Source organism: Apis florea, unplaced genomic scaffold (assembly GCF_048593485.1).
Source record: "Apis florea isolate Af1SG1 unplaced genomic scaffold, ASM4859348v1 contig_2411_pilon, whole genome shotgun sequence".
Taxonomy (NCBI): domain Eukaryota; kingdom Metazoa; phylum Arthropoda; class Insecta; order Hymenoptera; family Apidae; genus Apis; species Apis florea.
In genome coordinates, this window is record NW_028256580.1 from 1,280,879 (window position 1) to 1,298,739 (window position 17,861).

The 17,861-nt window shown below is 25.7% G+C and overlaps 3 protein-coding genes across 18 annotated transcripts; 1 reads left to right on the plus strand and 2 right to left on the minus strand.

Moving 5' to 3' along the window:
* Positions 1-1,819: 1,819 nt before the first annotated feature.
* Positions 1,820-6,682, minus strand: polo (Serine/threonine-protein kinase polo). Its single transcript, XM_086905510.1, has 7 exons — positions 6,396-6,682; positions 5,681-5,905; positions 4,634-4,851; positions 4,252-4,547; positions 3,862-4,158; positions 3,152-3,552; positions 1,820-3,041 (listed from the first exon to the last, which is right to left on the minus strand). Exons 1-7 carry the CDS (start codon positions 6,486-6,488, stop codon positions 2,844-2,846), a joined length of 1,728 nt encoding a protein of 575 aa, XP_086761636.1. The 5' UTR covers positions 6,489-6,682; the 3' UTR covers positions 1,820-2,843.
* A 378-nt stretch (positions 6,683-7,060) lies between these two features.
* Positions 7,061-13,775, plus strand: LOC100863960 (uncharacterized). Of its 8 annotated transcripts, XR_001111716.2 has the most exons (11): positions 7,075-7,206; positions 7,392-7,501; positions 7,663-7,812; positions 7,884-8,099; positions 8,173-8,364; positions 8,447-8,618; positions 8,693-8,807; positions 8,972-9,109; positions 9,734-9,775; positions 12,269-12,862; positions 13,467-13,775. XR_001111716.2 is itself a non-coding variant. In XM_012484115.2 (10 exons), exons 2-10 carry the CDS (start codon positions 7,404-7,406, stop codon positions 13,469-13,471), a joined length of 1,128 nt encoding a protein of 375 aa, XP_012339569.1. In that variant the 5' UTR covers positions 7,075-7,206; positions 7,392-7,403; the 3' UTR covers positions 13,472-13,775. The 8 variants fall into 8 exon arrangements, 6 of the variants coding, with proteins under 6 accessions (XP_012339569.1, XP_003691867.1, XP_031771149.1 ...); XR_015291388.1 differs by lacking the exon at positions 8,972-9,109 and having other exon boundaries at positions 7,061-7,206; XM_012484115.2 differs by lacking the exon at positions 12,269-12,862.
* LOC100872840 (uncharacterized) lies at positions 13,315-17,771 on the minus strand. Of its 9 annotated transcripts, none has more exons than XM_012484112.3 (7): positions 17,086-17,771; positions 16,041-16,367; positions 15,408-15,957; positions 15,096-15,152; positions 14,869-14,996; positions 14,589-14,785; positions 13,315-14,523 (listed from the first exon to the last, which is right to left on the minus strand). In XM_012484112.3, the coding sequence occupies exons 2-7, from the start codon at positions 16,278-16,280 to the stop codon at positions 14,445-14,447; spliced, it is 1,251 nt and encodes a 416-aa protein (XP_012339566.1). In that variant the 5' UTR covers positions 16,281-16,367; positions 17,086-17,771; the 3' UTR covers positions 13,315-14,444. The 9 variants fall into 9 exon arrangements, with proteins under 9 accessions (XP_012339566.1, XP_086761640.1, XP_012339567.1 ...); XM_086905514.1 differs by having other exon boundaries at positions 16,158-16,328; positions 17,086-17,352; XM_012484113.3 differs by having other exon boundaries at positions 16,041-16,328; positions 17,086-17,344.
* Positions 17,772-17,861: the final 90 nt, after the last annotated feature.

The following is a 17,861-nucleotide window of genomic DNA, read 5'->3' on the forward strand; positions in this document are numbered from 1 at the left end:
ACATGCGGATGTGTATACACTGTCATAAAACAAGCTATGGCGAAGGTAAACGAACCGTCGTGTTCTACGACATTGAAAATTTTAACAAATTTATCTATGATCTAAATGAGAAGATTCGCATTGCATACATCATGTGCATTATATAAAAATATATTTAAATTACAATTTTAAAAAATTTAATGAATAATATTTTTATTTTATACTTAATAATTTAATTATTACCATATTTCAATGTACATTTTTAAATATATTATACTTTTAAAAAATATTATTACATTATAAATAACATATATAAATAATATTTATAACATTATAAATAATGATATAACAAAAATATTAATTAATATTATAATATTAATATAATATAAATTTAAAAAAAATTAAATATGAAACTTTATAAAGAATAATTGAAACACAATTGTTATGCAATAAAAAATCTCTTCAAATTATTATCAGAAATTATATTTATGTAAAAATGCATTAAAAAATTACAAGAGAATTTTTTCATATAAATTATAATTTTTCAGTCATCATTATTTAAAAATAATAAATTTTTATATTATTAATTATACATCGTTCTTCAATGGATGTGAATGAGTTCCTTCTAGTTGTGTAACGTAGTCAGGCTAATGGTCGCATTAAACGATGCCACGCGAAATTGTTATTAAGACAGAGAAGCTGAGAACGGGTCAATTGTGTACGGCACGTGATGTGTACTGTTCAGTATAGTATATCACGATTCTTTTCAATTTGATTTAATGCATATTGCCATGAGTAACTCGTAACATTTTATTTTTGTGGAAAGTAATTTCCAATTTCCACTATACAATTTCACATAAATTATATGATTTTTATCAAATAGTAACTTATCTAATTTATTAAAATTTTTTCCAATTATTAAAATCATTTTCTTAAAAAGCGTTGTAATTGTACTATTCTGTAAATAGTCTAACAGAGATATTTTCAGCTAAGGGACAAGAATGTCTCAATCTGGCATGCAAAGTGGTCTTAATGTTAACACAGCAGTATTTCATATATGCTTATTATGATTTGAAAAAGAATTTTGAAAAATCGAATGAAATATACATACATACATAAAACATTTGATAAATATATATTTTTACTTACTTTCTGTATTTGTATCATTCGTTTTCTACTTAACAAAAGAATATTATCGATGAATGTTACATTCTATAAATTAGATTTGTTTTCTTACGAGTAATGTCGTTAAACGTTTCGATAAATCGAAACGATAAGTACACCTGCCTCCTTAGTACAAAGCCTGCACCGCTACTGAATACAGATCTTGTCTCTTTCCCTTTCCTTTAGTTGCTTCTTCGTTCTGTGACGTATACTCAATATGTAGCTACTATTTAACTATCAATATAACTGATTTGTATGTATTTTTATGATAATACATATGATTTTCTATACTATTTTTATATAATAATTTTTATATAATTCTACATATTAGAAATTCAATAAATAAAAAAATATAATATTTTCTTTTTAAATAATTACTTAATCGTAAGTTTACATACTAGTTTTCTATACTTTTTGATATCGTTCAAAAAGTTTTTAACATTTTTTATTTGGATATTAACATACATTAAAAAATTAATTTACAATTACATTTTTTATAATTTCTTGTTAAAAATTTATAGTAAAAAGAAATATAAATAGTTACAAAAATTACAAAAATATATACATATATGAAGATGATAACCTAACCTAATCAAAGTCTATGTATAAATCTTACGTATCTTAATAATAATAAAATCTATGTATATTTAATAATTATAAAAATTAATTCAATAAATTTAAGAATGAAATCAGTTTATTTTATTTTCAAAACAATGTCATAGGCTACTTACAAAAATAATGCTATGATTACAATTTCTTAATATTTAATGCAATAAATGCTGATACGATATGTATTATCTTAATGCCATGAAATGTTTGTATCTATGTACACATTTGTATATATTTATTTTTTTTTAAATATTTTGTAGAGTAAGAATTTAGGCCTTATATAAATATTGTCATTTGTTAAGTTTTCACTTATTCTATTTAGCATTTCATTTCACGACCTTTTAGATGTCGTACAATAATTTTACAATTATGAAACAATTCTGATCTCCTCTTGTAAAATCAAGAAAATTAGAAATTTTACTATGTTTTAATGGTGCATAATACGCACACGCATACTTTACACACATTAGCAGACCTAACATTGGTCAAATGAAAATCAGATGAGAAAATTTTTTTTGGAATGCATTCTTAGAATAATATTAAAGATTAGTCCCCTTATTTTTTCTTGTATATTAGACATATAAATAGACAAGTGTTCAATTGCACTACTCCATTAAAGCAATGTTAATCAATTACTGTTCATATTTTATAATTATTTTTGATATTTATATGGAGTAACGAATATCATGGCAAAATACTCAAATTTAAATGCGTTCAGTCATAAAATTGTCAAAATATGAATTATTACAAAAAGGACTAAAACCATAATTTGTCTATATTGATAAAAAAATTACGAAGGATCTCTTTGAGAACGTGAAAATACCTCCGAAATAATTAAACTGTTTGCATGATTTGTAAGATGTTTCATTTGGATGTTGCAATATAAACATCTAGCAAAAATTCGATATATTTCTATAAAATAAAATAAAAATAAAATAACTAATTAGTTGTATTTGTTATTTGCCAAATATAAAGGCATTATTTTTACTAAAAAAAAAAAAAAAAAAAAAAGAAAAAAAAAGCATAATACTTCTAAAATATACTGGTATCAGAATTGTTCTCTTCTTAAAACGTTTAATCTCAAGCCATAATTATCGAGTTTGTGGGTTCGATAACATCAATACAAGTTTTTCGTGAGCGTATGCCAAATTTTTAGCTAAACCTTTACAACATCCATTCTCTTGTATAGTTTGGAATCTATAAGTTCGGAAATTCTTCTCTGTGTCTATATATGTAACAGCCGCCATTAGCGGACACATAATAATCTTTGTATGATCAAGGAAATTTATCTATAAGAAAAAAAAAAAAAAAAAAAAAGAAAAAGAAAAAGATATGGATTAACGATTATATTTAATTTAAAACTTAAATACGAATATGTTTAGAATATTTAATTACTCACTTGTACTGTTCCATTAGTCAATTGCATAACTACAGCACTTTGTGTTCTAAACCATTGATGCATGTATGGTATCCTAGACATAGCATCACTTGGCTTTACAGCAAAAGAACATCCGGCCTTCATTAAATGTTCTTTCATATATTTTAGGAAAAAATTCATCAGCCTCATTTTCTTCTCTAATTCAGATGGATATTCTTTGACTGTGTAATATAATTCGTTTCCTTCTCGATTTATATAATGAATATTGAAACAATTGGCTAACATTATTAAACGGGTACCATCATTAAACATTACACCCACACCATCGTCAGAAAGTTGATATCCGAATCCATATTTATCCGAGTAATCAACCCATTTGCTTATCCATACAACAGGTTGTGCAGCTGGATCAGTCATTTCATCTGAATAAGTTAAAATAAAATATATTTATACTTAAAATTTTTTAATTATTTGTTTAATTAAATTAAATTAAAAAAAAATTTATATTATATAAGTTATCATTAAAATAATATAAAATTATCACTTTAAAAAAAAAATATTAGTTTTAATAATATGGGGAAATAGAATAGGACATGAGATTCGTGCCTGAGGTTTCCGCAAAAATCTGATAAGGTCTTGAATATTCTGCATCAGGAAATAATTTCCGTAAGTATAAACGAAAATTTCCATGCAAAACGCAATAATAAAATTTAATCCTTGGATGATTGTACCTGCTGATGAAGTTGTTTCTCTACTTGGTTTAGCCTTTAATACAGCACTCAGCTGTTCTCTCAATGTTTGAAGCATTTTTCTAATATCAAGATTCAGTTTTTGAACTTCACTAATTGCATCTGCGAGTTTTGTCTTACGCACCGGACTATTAGGTACGCGGAATACAAAATCTTGTCCTTCTCCTCCTACATTAGTATTCATTTCAGATAATGGTTTACGTTGATTATGCATTTCTAACATGTCTAGGCGAGGTGCCATTGTTAAACATGATAATGGTAAGCTAAGTGGCATAAATCCTATTATAAAATTTAAAGAACAATTAATAAAAATATTTCATAATAACATTAATATTATTCTATAATATTTTAACAAAATTTGATAATAAGTACCACAAGTAAAAAATGGATCTTTCATTAGTTTTGTTATGGAAGGACGTTTAGATGGATTTCCTTGTAACATATTAGATATCATATTCATTGCAATTGTATTGATATGTGTAGGAATTTTATATTGGACTTGTTTTATTCTAGCATAGGTTTCTTTTAAGCTTGATGTTTCGAATGGAGGTTTTCCTACAAGCAAAGTGTACATAATGCATCCAATACTCCATATATCAACTTCATAAGAATGTCCAGCTTTAGTTAAAATTTCTGGTGCTATATAATTAGGTGTACCACACACAGTTCTATTAATAAAATAAAAAATTCATTTTTTTCATATTAATTTCATACTAAATATTAAAATATATACAAAAATAAACAGAACAATTACTTTTTACGTTCTCCTTCATGTTCTAATCTGGTGGCTAAACCAAAATCACCAATTTTAACCTGTAGATCATCACTCAAAAATAAGTTACCTAATTTAAGGTCCCTATGAATTATTTTATTTTGGTGTAAATAATTGACACCATCCAAAATTTGCTTCATATAATATCTGGTTTCACATTCCGTTAATGCTTTTCTACGTTTATGTAATTCCATCATTGACTAGAAAATATAATTTCCACTTTAATAATACATATATAACTTTAATAACATTTCGTTTTGGATCATTAAGTATTATTAACATTTTATGTTTTTTGATAATATTCGATCAATGGAATTCAAAAATATTAATTTTAAATTTAGAATTCCAATTTAAATATTATGCGTACATGAAAGTTAGTATTTATGCGTATTTTGACGCCATATTGGCTTCGTCCATATAAACTCATTATAAGGCGGGTTAATCAAATTTGATTGTATCGATAAATATTATGTTTCATTTATTGCATTTATATTTAAATTTAAATTTGATTTAAATTATAATTAAATTTGAACTTTATTTAGATTATGATTGAATATGATTTTAATATATTAAGGTTATAATTACATTTGAGTCTAATTTATAATTAAATTGATCATATCACTATTAATTTCATTAAATAATAAATTAATATTAATTAAATTAGAAATTTTAATTTAAGTTATATTTTGAGTTTTTATTTTGATTAGATTTAAGTTAGATTTTTCGAATTTTAGTTAAGTTTTAAGTAGATCAAAAGTAAACTGATAGTTTTATAACCTGTATAGGTTACATAACAATATAGTATGAAAATAATCATATTAAAAATACTTTTTTTTTATATACACATAACTTTTAGATATCTAATGGATATCTAAATTTAAAATTGTTATTTTTTAATACCATTTTAATATTAACAAAAGACAAAAATAAATAAATTTATTTTGTTTGTATATAGTTCAAAACAAAGATTAATTATATTTGTACTTTTGGAAAAATTTTTTAATTAAAAGATCATAAGAAAATGTTTACCCTTTTCCTGCATAGCTCTAAAATTATATATACATTTTGTGGATCATCAAAAAAACCATAAAAGCCTACAATATTTTTATGGTTCAAAGTTTGATGAATGGAAATTTCTTGTGTCATTTTCTCTCTTTGATTGCTCTTTGTAATTTGTGATTTTGGCACAATTTTTCCAGCAAATACACGATGTGACTTTGATTCTCTAATTTCATAACATTTTGCAAAACCACCCTAAATAAGACATATAAAGCATAAATAAAATATAAGATAAAATATAAAATAAAATACAAGTAAAGATAGAAAATAAAAACTACATATATAAAAGATATTAAAATATATATTGTATATATAAAATATACAATAATCTTTTGCAATATATATAATTCTTTACATTAAATAGCATTCAATGCAATGAATTTAAGTTATGTTTTCTTAAAAACTTATATTCTATGTATTTAATAAAATTGATATTAAGATTTAAATAAAAAAAAAAATAAGTAAATAAAAAAGTCAATTATTTTTATTATATATTTATCAAAATTTTCATAAAATTTATAAAAAGAAAGCAACAAGTATTAAAAATTGCTACATACTGACCAAAAAATTATTTGATATATAAATTTTATTGGACTAAAATTAATCCAAAAAGATAGAAATATAAAATTATTATAAATTTTTATTCACATAAAAAATATGAGATATAAGAAAAAATTATACTCACTTTTCCAAAAAATCGTCCCTTGATATAACTTTTTCCCGAGTTTACATCGTATATCACGTCAGGAATAACGCATTCTTTCTCGTCTTTTGACATCTTGTATTATTTTTTGGCTGGATTGTGCACTATATGATGTAAAACGTCGTGTTCTGGTTAATATTACTCACGTTACTTGTATGTTCCACGAAAAGAAATATATTCAATGCTAACTTTCTTCTCAAATACAAATTTTGCTGTTTTTGTCATGCGGAAGACAAGCAACGGATTTCAATATTTAAATCTCAATTTCTTAACCAATCCCGCGCTTCCCCATATATCTAACCATAGGTTGAATCCATAGGTATACTTATTCACCATACTTTGACAATTTAAAGATAAATTCTCATGAATCTCATTATACTATTACATAAAAATAATTTTAAATGTTTAATATTTTATTTAAGTTCAAAAATATTTTGAATAATTGCAAATATATATGAACAGGATATTTAAAAAAATTACATCTAGAAATCTTATAATAGTATATTCAATAATGTTATTTAAATTAAATTCCTTTTATATATTTAAAGCAATTAAATTTATATATTGTTATTCGAATTAAATATTCTTTTTCGGTTATGTTTTTTAAAATGTTGTTGTAATACATGAAAACTCTTCAAAATAAATAGGATATCCGGTAATACAACAGTATAGTAATTTGAGTGGTGTGGTCGATGCTTCTTTTTCCGGCAACCGGCGTCCATTTTCGTTGTTGGATTGTCTAAGATTGGCGCGTTTGGTATTTATGAAAAGATTATTTAGAAATAAGTGAAATGTAAGTACGTTTAAGTAGACATATAATGTGCATTTTATTGAAACATTTTTTTATGAATCATTTAGTGTATGCAAAAAATAATTGTGATTGAAAAAAACTTCGTATATTTCATTAAAAATTTTAGCGTCTATATTATAATCAATATTCCTTATTCCTTATTGAGAAATTTTATTCTTAAATCTTAGATATATCTATAAATGGAAGGTGCACCAGCTAGTAGAGGTGGATTTCGCGGTGGTCGTGGTGGTCCTGGTGGTCCTATGAGAGGACGCGGAGGTTTTGGAGACAGGGGAAGGTATATCTATATATATTTACTATTAATTTATATATGTATATATATGTAATGTATGCAACTTGCAATATATATGAAAAAATATAAAATAGCTACTTAATTGATTTCATTTTTTTAAAGAGTTTATATAAATAATGATACAAAATATAAAATTGTTTTTATAGGGGTGGACCTCCAAGAGGAGGAGGAGGTATGATGAGAGGTGGTAGAGGTAGTGGACCTGGAGGTGGTATGAGAGGTGGACCACCTGGAATGAGAGGCAGAGGTGGTCCTCCTGGTAGAGGTGGTCGTGGTGGTGGACATTTTCCTCCTGGGTATTTAAATATAAAATTATATTTTATTTAATTTATTTTGTTCTTTTTATTTATCTATATCATTATATCAGAGGACCACCAGATCCAGGAATGTCTACTGGTCCAGGAGGTGGTGGACCACCATTGCCAGGAATGGGAGGTCCACCACGTGGTGGCAGTAGAGGAGGTGGAAGCAGTGGTTTTCGAGGTAGAGGAAGAGGTGATTTTGGTAGAGGAGATAATCGTGGAGGTAGTAGTAATTTTCGAGGTAGAGGAGGAATGGATAGAGGCAGCAGAGGTGGATCTAGGTAAAATTTATAATCTTTCTTTCTCTCTATTAAATTTAAAATTATGTAAAGAAAAAAAGTTATGTTATTTTAGGGGAGGATCTGGCAGAGGTGGTCCAGGAGGCAGAGGTTTTGGAGATCGTGGGAATAGAGGTAGTGGACGTGGTGGTGGTGGTCCATCAAAAAGAGGTGGTGGACCTCCAGGTTCGAGTGGACCTTCAAAAAGACCAAGATTTGATCAACCATCTTCTCAACCTGCAAATGGTTATGCAACACAACCACCAAGGTATTTAGTAGTTTTAATTAATTTGAATAGATTTCATGTAATAAAAATAAAAAATTTTATTATCAAAAAATTTATGATATAGTCAAGGCGGATATGGAGGAAGTACTAGCAATGCCTATGGTGGAGGACAACAACAACCACAACAGCAACAGCCTGTGGGATATGGTGGCGGTTATGGATCACAAAATTATACTCAATCATCATATCAAAGTTATGAAAGTTACCAGCAACCTCCAGATTATGGTCAAACAGCTGTAAGCCAGTTAATGCTATTAATTCAAAAATGAAAAGAATAGAATCTCTAAACAAATTATATAATTTTATTTAGGGATATCCACCATCAGCAGCTACTGATAGTAGGTATGGTGGAGCACCTACTGTACCAGCTACAGGAGCTTTCAGTGCTGGTGATCCTTATAGTTATGGCAAAGCACCACCATCAGGTTAGTTTATAGTTATAATAATATGAACTCATCATATTTTATAGTTTAAATTCTGTCGCCGAAATTAAAAAGAACAATTAAGAAATCCCTTTTCGGAAATAATATAAAGGGCAATATTATTGTTAACTTCGTGGTGTAATTAATATAATATACTGCGTGCACAGCCAATTACCAGCAGGAGGCAGTGGTAGCAGTAGCAGGGGGTGGGGGTGCAGGTTATGCCCCCATTAACTCTTACGATGACCGATCTTCTAATGCCACTTCTATGACCAACAGGGGTGGTTACTCGACACAACTTTATGGTTAGTTTTTTCCGTTCGACACCACGTTTTACATCACGTATTTATTTTTTCCTCGGTTTCATTTCAAAAAAAAGGGACAAAGAAGGAAAATGAAGAAAATAAAAAATTATATATTTTTTCTTTATATTTTTAAATTAGAAGCACTTGTTATTTTCAAATATGAATCGATTCAGACGAGAAACGCTTAATTATCAAAAATTGAAAATTTACTTTCTTTTTAAAACAAATTTTAAATAATAGATTCTATTTAACTTTTATCTTTGAATCTATTAGTTTAAATAAAATTGGATATCATAATTATTCCCATTTAAAAAAAGAAATATTAGTACAAAAATTGGTAAAGAAGGTAAAGAAAAAAATGTGGCTATTTTCGTCTGGATACCAACACTGCAGCACTGCCTCCTGCCATTCTTCATTCCAGAATAATACTGTATTTTATCATCAGTATTTTCACACCCAAGCAAAAAAAACATTATAATGTTTCGCAAAATTCATTTTTACATAGGTAAAATACAATTGAAGTTTTAAATCTAGTGAGTTACAGATTTTTCTCGTCTGAGTCACATCTACATTAATTGAAATAGTTAATTGATAACTTCTAACTCTTATTTGTTATATTTACAGATTACTCGAGTCAAGATGGTGTATATGGAAAACAAGATTATGGTAAGTACAATTTACAATCCAGAAAAAATTTTTAACTTCTGAAAGGCAATATTTTACCGTGAATAAAATACTTAGGATCGGGTTTAAACATACCACCAAGAAAACGATCACATTTGCTAGTTTAATGAAATGAAGATATTTGAAAGAAAATAAAAACAAAATCCTATCGTGAATTTTTCAATTTATGAGGAAGAAATAGAAACATTTAATGTTAACTGCAAGAAGTAAAAACATAGCATAGGATTTTTATTATATTTTTACAAACAGTAATAAATATAACAATTCATAGCTTCGATAATAAATTATAAAATTTATATTAAATGAAGTGGCAAGTATAGATATTGTAAGATTTGTTTTAGTAATAGTAAAAAAAATTTAATATATAATAATATATAATAGTAATAATTATAATAAATAATAATAATAATAATAATAATAATAATAATAAAAGAAAAAGAAGACAAATGTATCTCAAAAAGTAGGCAAATACATAGTATATATATTTATTATTCAATTTTATATGAAGATTAATATATAATATAATGTTAAATACACAGAATCACATTAAAAAAATTTATACTTAAAAGATGATTGAACGGAGAAGCTATGGTTGTTTACAGGTGGCAGTGCTGGTTACCAAAACGCCCAGTCTCAGCGACGTTATTAAATTACACATGCAACTATTTAATTCTAAATATTTAGATAACATTTCTTTTTTCCAAATTTAAAAAATAAAAGTATATCGTTCCTAGCGCGTGAAAAAGTTGGACAAATATTATTTGTCATGAACACTAAGTGTTTTATAATTAATAATTTATTTGTCACTATGACAGATTTTTATATTCAAATGAGAAAAGTGAGCTGAAAAAAAGAATAATGCTTTCTAATGAAATTTGTGATTTTCTATCTTTGTCGCGCGCATGGAAGACGCGGTAAGACCAAACGATTGTTTAATTATTATAGAAAAAAGTATAAATGACATGAACATTTTATACTTGACTTAGCAGTATAGCATTCTATTCTTTTTGTCATGTTTGGCTAACGATATTACTTTAGAATTAAGTTGAGTTGATGTACAGTTTATCTTTTTTTTTTTCTGTATCTTAAAAAGCAATCTGCGATTGTGAAACATTATTAAATCGTAATTATCTTCATTGTAATTATTAAGGACAAAGGTATTTACGCTATTTGTAAAGTCATTAATCGGTTAATCATTGTGAACATACACATACATAGCTCAATGATATTAAAAAATTTTAGATATAAAAAAAATGAATATTTTATATTCTGTATAAAAAAAAAAAGGAATTGTATTTTGTGGTGTATTTTGTTTTACATTTAACCGAATTGAAAAAAAAAGAATCGTGTATCAGAATATGATGCCCCCCCTTATTATGCGTTTAATAATGCGATATTTTGATTCTGAAAATATATTAATACAAAAAACAAACTTATGATATAATAAATCAGTCTTACTGTTGCGACATTTCATTTCATACGTATACATATATATGAATCAACTTATATATAGTTTTATCATATAGAGCTCAATTTTTGCGTGAATTATATATAAAATGCTCTGCTTAGTGGTGACGAAAAAGTTTTTTGTTTTTGAGATATCAAATGGAAAAAATATTAGAACACTTATCAATGATGTTAGGAATTTATTTTAATTATAATTTAAATACTAATCGCAGATTGAAATGTCACATCGGCAGAGACAATCAAAATTTAATATTAGCGATTAAAAAAAAAAAAATAGATATTTATATGAAATCGAAAAGCGATGTAATTATTCAAAGTTCAATATGCATGAATACGAAAGAATGTTCCAATAAGTTGTGTACGTTAAAGTACATAAAAATTATATAAGACATAATGTGGTCTTATATTCTGTTTATTATTATAAGTTATTATGAAATTGTCTAAAACTGTATTAAAAGTCAGCGTCGCATGTCATTGGTATAGTGATAGTGAATCAATTTAATTGTTGTAAGTATTAGAGTAATAACAAGCGAAATGAAAAAAGAAACTTTGAAAAAAAGAACCATGAAAAAAACAGTAATATTTTTTTTATGTTTATTATTTCCTCACCTTTAATATGAGAACTGTATGGATTGAATTGCAAAAAAATATTTAGAAAACAGGAAAACCAGCAACTGCCTTAGAAAACGATATTCGATAAAATGATTCAATTTAAAAGAATACAGTGCATTTTATAACTAACGTAGGTATAAAATTTTTATTAAAAACAATAATCTTATGGAAAACAAATTTTTTGTAATATTCTATATGAAAAAGAGTAAGAAAAGAATTATTCTTTTTTATTGTATTATATATATATAAAATGTTCAAAGAATATTTTATGTCCAGAATGAAGTACGATATTATTGATATATATATATATATTGTGTATATATAATAACAACATTCATGGGTAATTCTGGACAATTCTATATATAAAAATTGACAAAAACTAAGTTTATTTCACAGGCGTAACAACAACCTGAGATACTTAGGGAACAGAATGAAAGAAAGAGAGAGTACCTTCCCTCTGTTACCAGCAAGGAGAATACCGATTCACACAAATAACTATACAAATTTATATGAATAAATGACGACTGTATCATAAATGTTATTAATGTCCAATGGTATCAGGTATCACATAAATGAAGCCTAGAAAATATTGTTTTTTCTGTTAGAGTATATTATGATATCTTTCATTAATTAGAATGTCTTTATTTAATTTTTCTAAGTGACTAAAAAAACATTTGATCTTTGTGATGCATCTTTTTTTCATTCAAGCAATTCTTTTTCAATATAATAAATAATAATCAGCATCACTCAATCTATTATTTTCCAACTTATCATATGCAAAAATTTAATTGCATCTTGTACATATATATACATATATAGATAGACAACGAAAGCATATTTAAAATGAAAAAGAAAAAGATAAACATTATATAGAAAAAAAAGCAATGGAAAAGCAAGCAACAAGAATATCGAATTAAATCTATGCTAACATGTATTACGCTCATATATATTAAAAGACAAATGCTCGAGTAAACCTCAACCCGAATTCAGGTGAGTAAAATAAATCTATCCGTTTTTTATAAAAAAAAAAAAAAAAAAAAAAAAAAAAATAAAATAAATATATATATATATATACAAATTTATTATAACGCAAATGTTAGCAAGGATAATATCTAGATCTGCATCTATCGAGTGTAAAGTGGAACAATAAAAAAAATATGTAGGGTAGTTTTATTCTAAAATAAAATAATATATATTTTAGGTATAGAATATAATATATATGCAACAATTTTAAAATTCTATTCCCGCTTTATACATACGATACCTGCAGTATATTTTTAAATTATAATAATGACAATAAGGTAACAATCGAAAGGTACACATTAAAAATTCTTTTAAAGAACACATTTGTTTATAAACACACACTATGATTTATAGTGACGTTAAAATAAAACAAAATGAAAAAGCAGGGAAGGAATTTATAAAATAATTATGAAAAAAAATTTAAGAGCATAATATATTTTTATAATTTTAATTGATAATGGACAACATTCAAATACTACATGTAAATGCGTTAATGATAGGTATTTATAAGATACTTCGTCTCTATTACATTATCTATCAATTTCTAATTTTTTATTATTAATTTCTTTAGGTTGATAATGACTATGCTGTCACAGATGGTACTACCAATTCATGAGCCAAGAAACATCTGCCACATGACTGGCATCGACGTTGTTCCTAAGAAGATTCAAGTGTATTTTTATTTTTCAATGGCGAGTATTGTAAAAAGATATAAAATATCGTATTTTCCACGTGTGTTATCGAATGACTGAGTTCTTAAAATTTGTATAAATTTAGTAATTAATTGATATATATTTATGATAAAAGAATACTTTTCTTTTACAAATAAAAAATTTATAATTTGTACGAATGTAATAAATAAGTTTTCATTTTTTATATACATTATATTTTTAATAAATTATTTATTTATATTTTATTTGTCAGAAGAAAACAAAATATAAAAAAACTCATATCGATTATCAGTGAATTCTTTATTCTTAAAATTTTTAAAAATCATTATTTAATAATATTGTATATTATTTAAAATTATCTTAATAATATTTTTTAACAATAAAAATATTTTTCAATATAAAGTTTCAATATTAATGTAACATCACATTTTTAATTTTTTTCATTTCTAATGAATAAAAAAGTAAGTATTCAAAAGTATTGTTAATATATACATTTCATCAATTCTTTTTTAAGAAAATAAACTATTATTATGAAAAATAAATTCTAACATTATTTTTTCACATAATTCTTATGCATTATGTATTTTTTAAATACAACTTTATATAAAATCTTAATTTATATAAAAACATATAAAACAAATCATTTAAAAAAAATATTCGTGTTTTATACACAATAAAGTTATTTTTATATATAGTTTTAAAATGGAAAATTTAATTGCGTAAAAGCTAATAAATTTCTTAATTTTTATTGTTTTATTTAAGAATATCACCTTATTATTTAGAAATGTAGAAGAAATGCATTACATTTAAAGAAATAAATTTCATTCTTCATTATTCATGGCACAATTTTCGATATTTGTGTGTAATTTACATCTTCATCATGAACGTTTTTTACAAATAGTATTAGATAGAAGTACTAATTGTATATAACTGTGTCCTTCGCGCATATTTATTAATCTAAAAAATATTTAAATATTTTATGAAAATAATTTTGTAATTTAATTTTTAAATTTATTACTTACCTATCTCTTTCTTGTTGTTGAATATGGACTCTATCACCTCTTTGTAATGGAGTTATTACACTTGTATAACAAGATACTTCTGTAGCTGACGTAGAAGATGCTGTAGAACATTTCACAAGTTTTTGCGTGGTTGATTTACCTTCTGAATTTAATAATATCCAATATGAATAGTTTGTTGGCTCGCCAAAATAAAAAATCTAAACAAGAAAGAGATTTATGAAAAAATATATATATATATAACTTTAAATATCAAATAGTAATACGATTTTTTTTTTTTTACCTGAGCGGAAATCATGTACAAACCAGTCGCTGTAACTTCGATAGATTTTTTATCTTCCACTAAATGGAATTTATTTAAATTATATTGAGTATTGTTTTTAATACTTTTAATCCATGGGCCAATATAAACTAATATAAGAATATTTATAAGTATAATTTATTATAATTTAATTAAATATCGCATTTTACTAATATTGTTAATTTAACTTTTTTTTTTTTAACACATACCTGTATCTGTAATATGTTGTTCAGGTATTGCTCCAACAAATGTTGCCACCAAAGGTCCTAAACGATATCGAAATATCTTTTATATTAAATAAAAAAGTAATATTGGATAAACAAAATTAATAGTTAACATATACGTTATTTGATTTAAATTTTAATTGAATTATATTTTTTTTTTCTTTTTTTTAATTTTCAATCATATTTTACTTCTGACATTGGAATTTTATTAAAAAAATAAATAAAAATTAAAATTCTCAAGATATAGATCACTTTCAATGTAATAAAAACGCATGCTAACTAAATAATAGTAAATACCCAATCGCCTGTGACTGCGCTTGGGCCGCCTTTTGTTCTTTCCCCGTTTTTTACCTCTTCTCTCCTCTCTTCTCGATCTTCCCGAACGAGATTCTTTCCATACATTTAATTCATCATCACCGTCATTTATATTATCGCGATTCCTTTTCACACGATTCTCTTTTTCTGTTGCTCTCTCAATACGTAAATTGGTATCGTTCGCATTATTTTCATTATTTTCTAACTTCATAAATAATTTAAGAATTGTGGTATTATTCGTATCATAAACCTTATTGTACAACGTATGCTGCCCTTTGAAATTCTTGAGCGAATTTAAATATGGAATTATGGTATTGTAAGTGTATAAATTTCTGTTAGTGGTATTACGAATTCCATCAAAAATTTCGGTTTTAGATATCGAGGATGCTCCTTCTAATAGACTTTTTACATCATTCAACTTTTTATGTTCAAGGAATCTTTCAGATCTTTGAATCCAAACTCGATTTAAACTTCGATTTAGCCTATCATATTTAGATGTTAATAATAATAAATTTATATTTAAAGATTGCACCTAAAAGTAATTAAAAAGATATGTTTACTTTCAGTTTTAAATATTAACTATTAAAAAAAAAAAAAATTTTCTTATTAGTTTACTTGTATTTGCAAGGCACGCACTTCCTTCCTCAAATGGGACAACATAACAGCGAAAATAATCGCTAATAAGAAAAGAACGATAGTGCGAAATCTTTGGAACATCTTTGACTTCTTTACCTTAGATACGGTTACTTTCATGTCAACATTCCATTCAATCAAGTTTGCCGCGTTTTTCAATGGATTATCGATTTGTAGATCGATGTCACCTTGAATGTGATCCATTTTGATTTTCGTTGCCATCGATTTTTAAGATTATATACATCGATCAATCGCAGAAGAACGTGTCGACTAGTTTAAATATATGTTATATATTATATCACAAATGTCCTAAAACATGCATTATTTAATTCTAACACTTTCAAAATTAATCAATACTGAATTATAACTTTTCTTTCACTTAAATCAACATACGTATTCGATAAAGATAATAAAAAACATAGTTCTCGAAAACATCACTCTTCTCGATAATTATAGATATATAAAAGATAAATCACATTTTTTATTCAATAATCACTTTATTCAATGAAGTATCGTGTAATACGATTGAGTGCAAAAACTACAAGATAATAACAGAAATAAAGGACAGCACGTGGATTTATTCACGCGGGTATATTATCAAAAGACTTTAATTAAACAATTTCCAAATAGAGTAATGTATAAGTTTTCAATTCGTCATCCTATCCAACTTTGCTGACTAGTAGTCATGTCATGTACGCGTAGATGTGTCAGTGATAGAAACAAAGAAAAATAATTGTTTCTCCACATTCTTTTCATACATTTGCAATTTTAATTTTAGGATTTCTAATTTCAATTTTAGAATAATATTTTTCATTATTTTCCGAATAAGACAATCTTTGCTTGTCTTAATAAACGAATAAAAATATACGAATTCTAAAAAAAAAAATTTCAATATCAAACTTGAAACTTGAAATAATCATCATAAAAATGTACTATTTATAGAAATTTCGATAATTAAACAAAATTATAATAAGCAAAAAGGAACTAGAATGTGTGAATATATCGTAAATAAATAATTTTTGCTTACCTGAGTAACATGTTTTTTTATCGATTCTCCAACAATTGCGAGAATCACAGATGAGATCAATCGATTTTCGAATCGATACACTTGCGTAGCTAGTGTCGCTAAAAGGCTCACCCTTTGCGAACCTGATCGTGGACGATGCTGTTTCGTGGCATCTTTTGTTTACCTAGTCAACCCGCACTCAAAAGGGTCTCCAAACGTTACGACGACTTCACTCGACCGGTTTGGCGGCTGTTCGCCCGAGTGTTGCCAACATTTGCCTGGCAAGACACTATAGATATCTTCTTTACTTACTTTCTTTCTTTTTTTGTTTGACAAAAATAAGTAAAATCATATACTTAATTTCATTAATCTCTTAGAAATTTTTTAAGAATATAGCACAAGGATTGTTTATTATGGATTTTAATAGATTAAAATTACATATATTGCAAATGAACAAGAACAATATATATTATTGATAAGAAATTTTGATCCTTACGTACGATTTTATTTTTCTTTTCTTATCTGGATGTAAGTCATCATTGTTGTTGCAATATTCAGATAAGGTTATAATATTCATAAAAAATTATTTAATTTACATTATTTATAGAGTTCAAAAATATTTGAAGAACGAAATACGTTATACTGAATTTTAAACCGATGCCGGAACTCGTTTTCAAGGACTATGAATCCTGCTTTCACGTAACAGTGACTTGAATACTTAATTCGAAAGTGGAGTCTCGATCGCCCTTTTGTGTCTCGATCATCGACCAAATTCTTATTACATTATTAAATATTCA

Excerpts from the sequence above, each read along its gene's own strand:
- LOC100872840 (XM_012484112.3), bottom strand. The coding sequence starts at position 16,280 with ATGGCAACGAAAATCAAAATGGATCACATTCAAGGTGACATCGATCTA. Across the intron at positions 15,153-15,407 it reads GCGCAGTCACAGGCGATTGG|GACCTTTGGTGGCAACATTT; the intron begins GTATTTACTATT and ends GATATCGTTTAG. Across the intron at positions 14,786-14,868 it reads TGTACATGATTTCCGCTCAG|ATTTTTTATTTTGGCGAGCC; the intron begins GTAAAAAAAAAA and ends TTTCTTGTTTAG.
- LOC100863960 (XM_031915289.2), top strand. The coding sequence starts at position 7,404 with ATGGAAGGTGCACCAGCTAGTAGAGGTGGATTTCGCGGTGGTCGTGGT. Across the intron at positions 7,502-7,662 it reads GGTTTTGGAGACAGGGGAAG|GGGTGGACCTCCAAGAGGAG; the intron begins GTATATCTATAT and ends TTGTTTTTATAG. Across the intron at positions 9,110-9,733 it reads TTACTCGACACAACTTTATG|ATTACTCGAGTCAAGATGGT; the intron begins GTTAGTTTTTTC and ends TTATATTTACAG.
- polo (XM_086905510.1), bottom strand. The coding sequence starts at position 6,488 with ATGTCAAAAGACGAGAAAGAATGCGTTATTCCTGACGTGATATACGAT. Across the intron at positions 4,159-4,251 it reads AGATCCATTTTTTACTTGTG|GATTTATGCCACTTAGCTTA; the intron begins GTACTTATTATC and ends ATTTTATAATAG. Across the intron at positions 3,553-3,861 it reads AGAAACAACTTCATCAGCAG|ATGAAATGACTGATCCAGCT; the intron begins GTACAATCATCC and ends TAACTTATTCAG.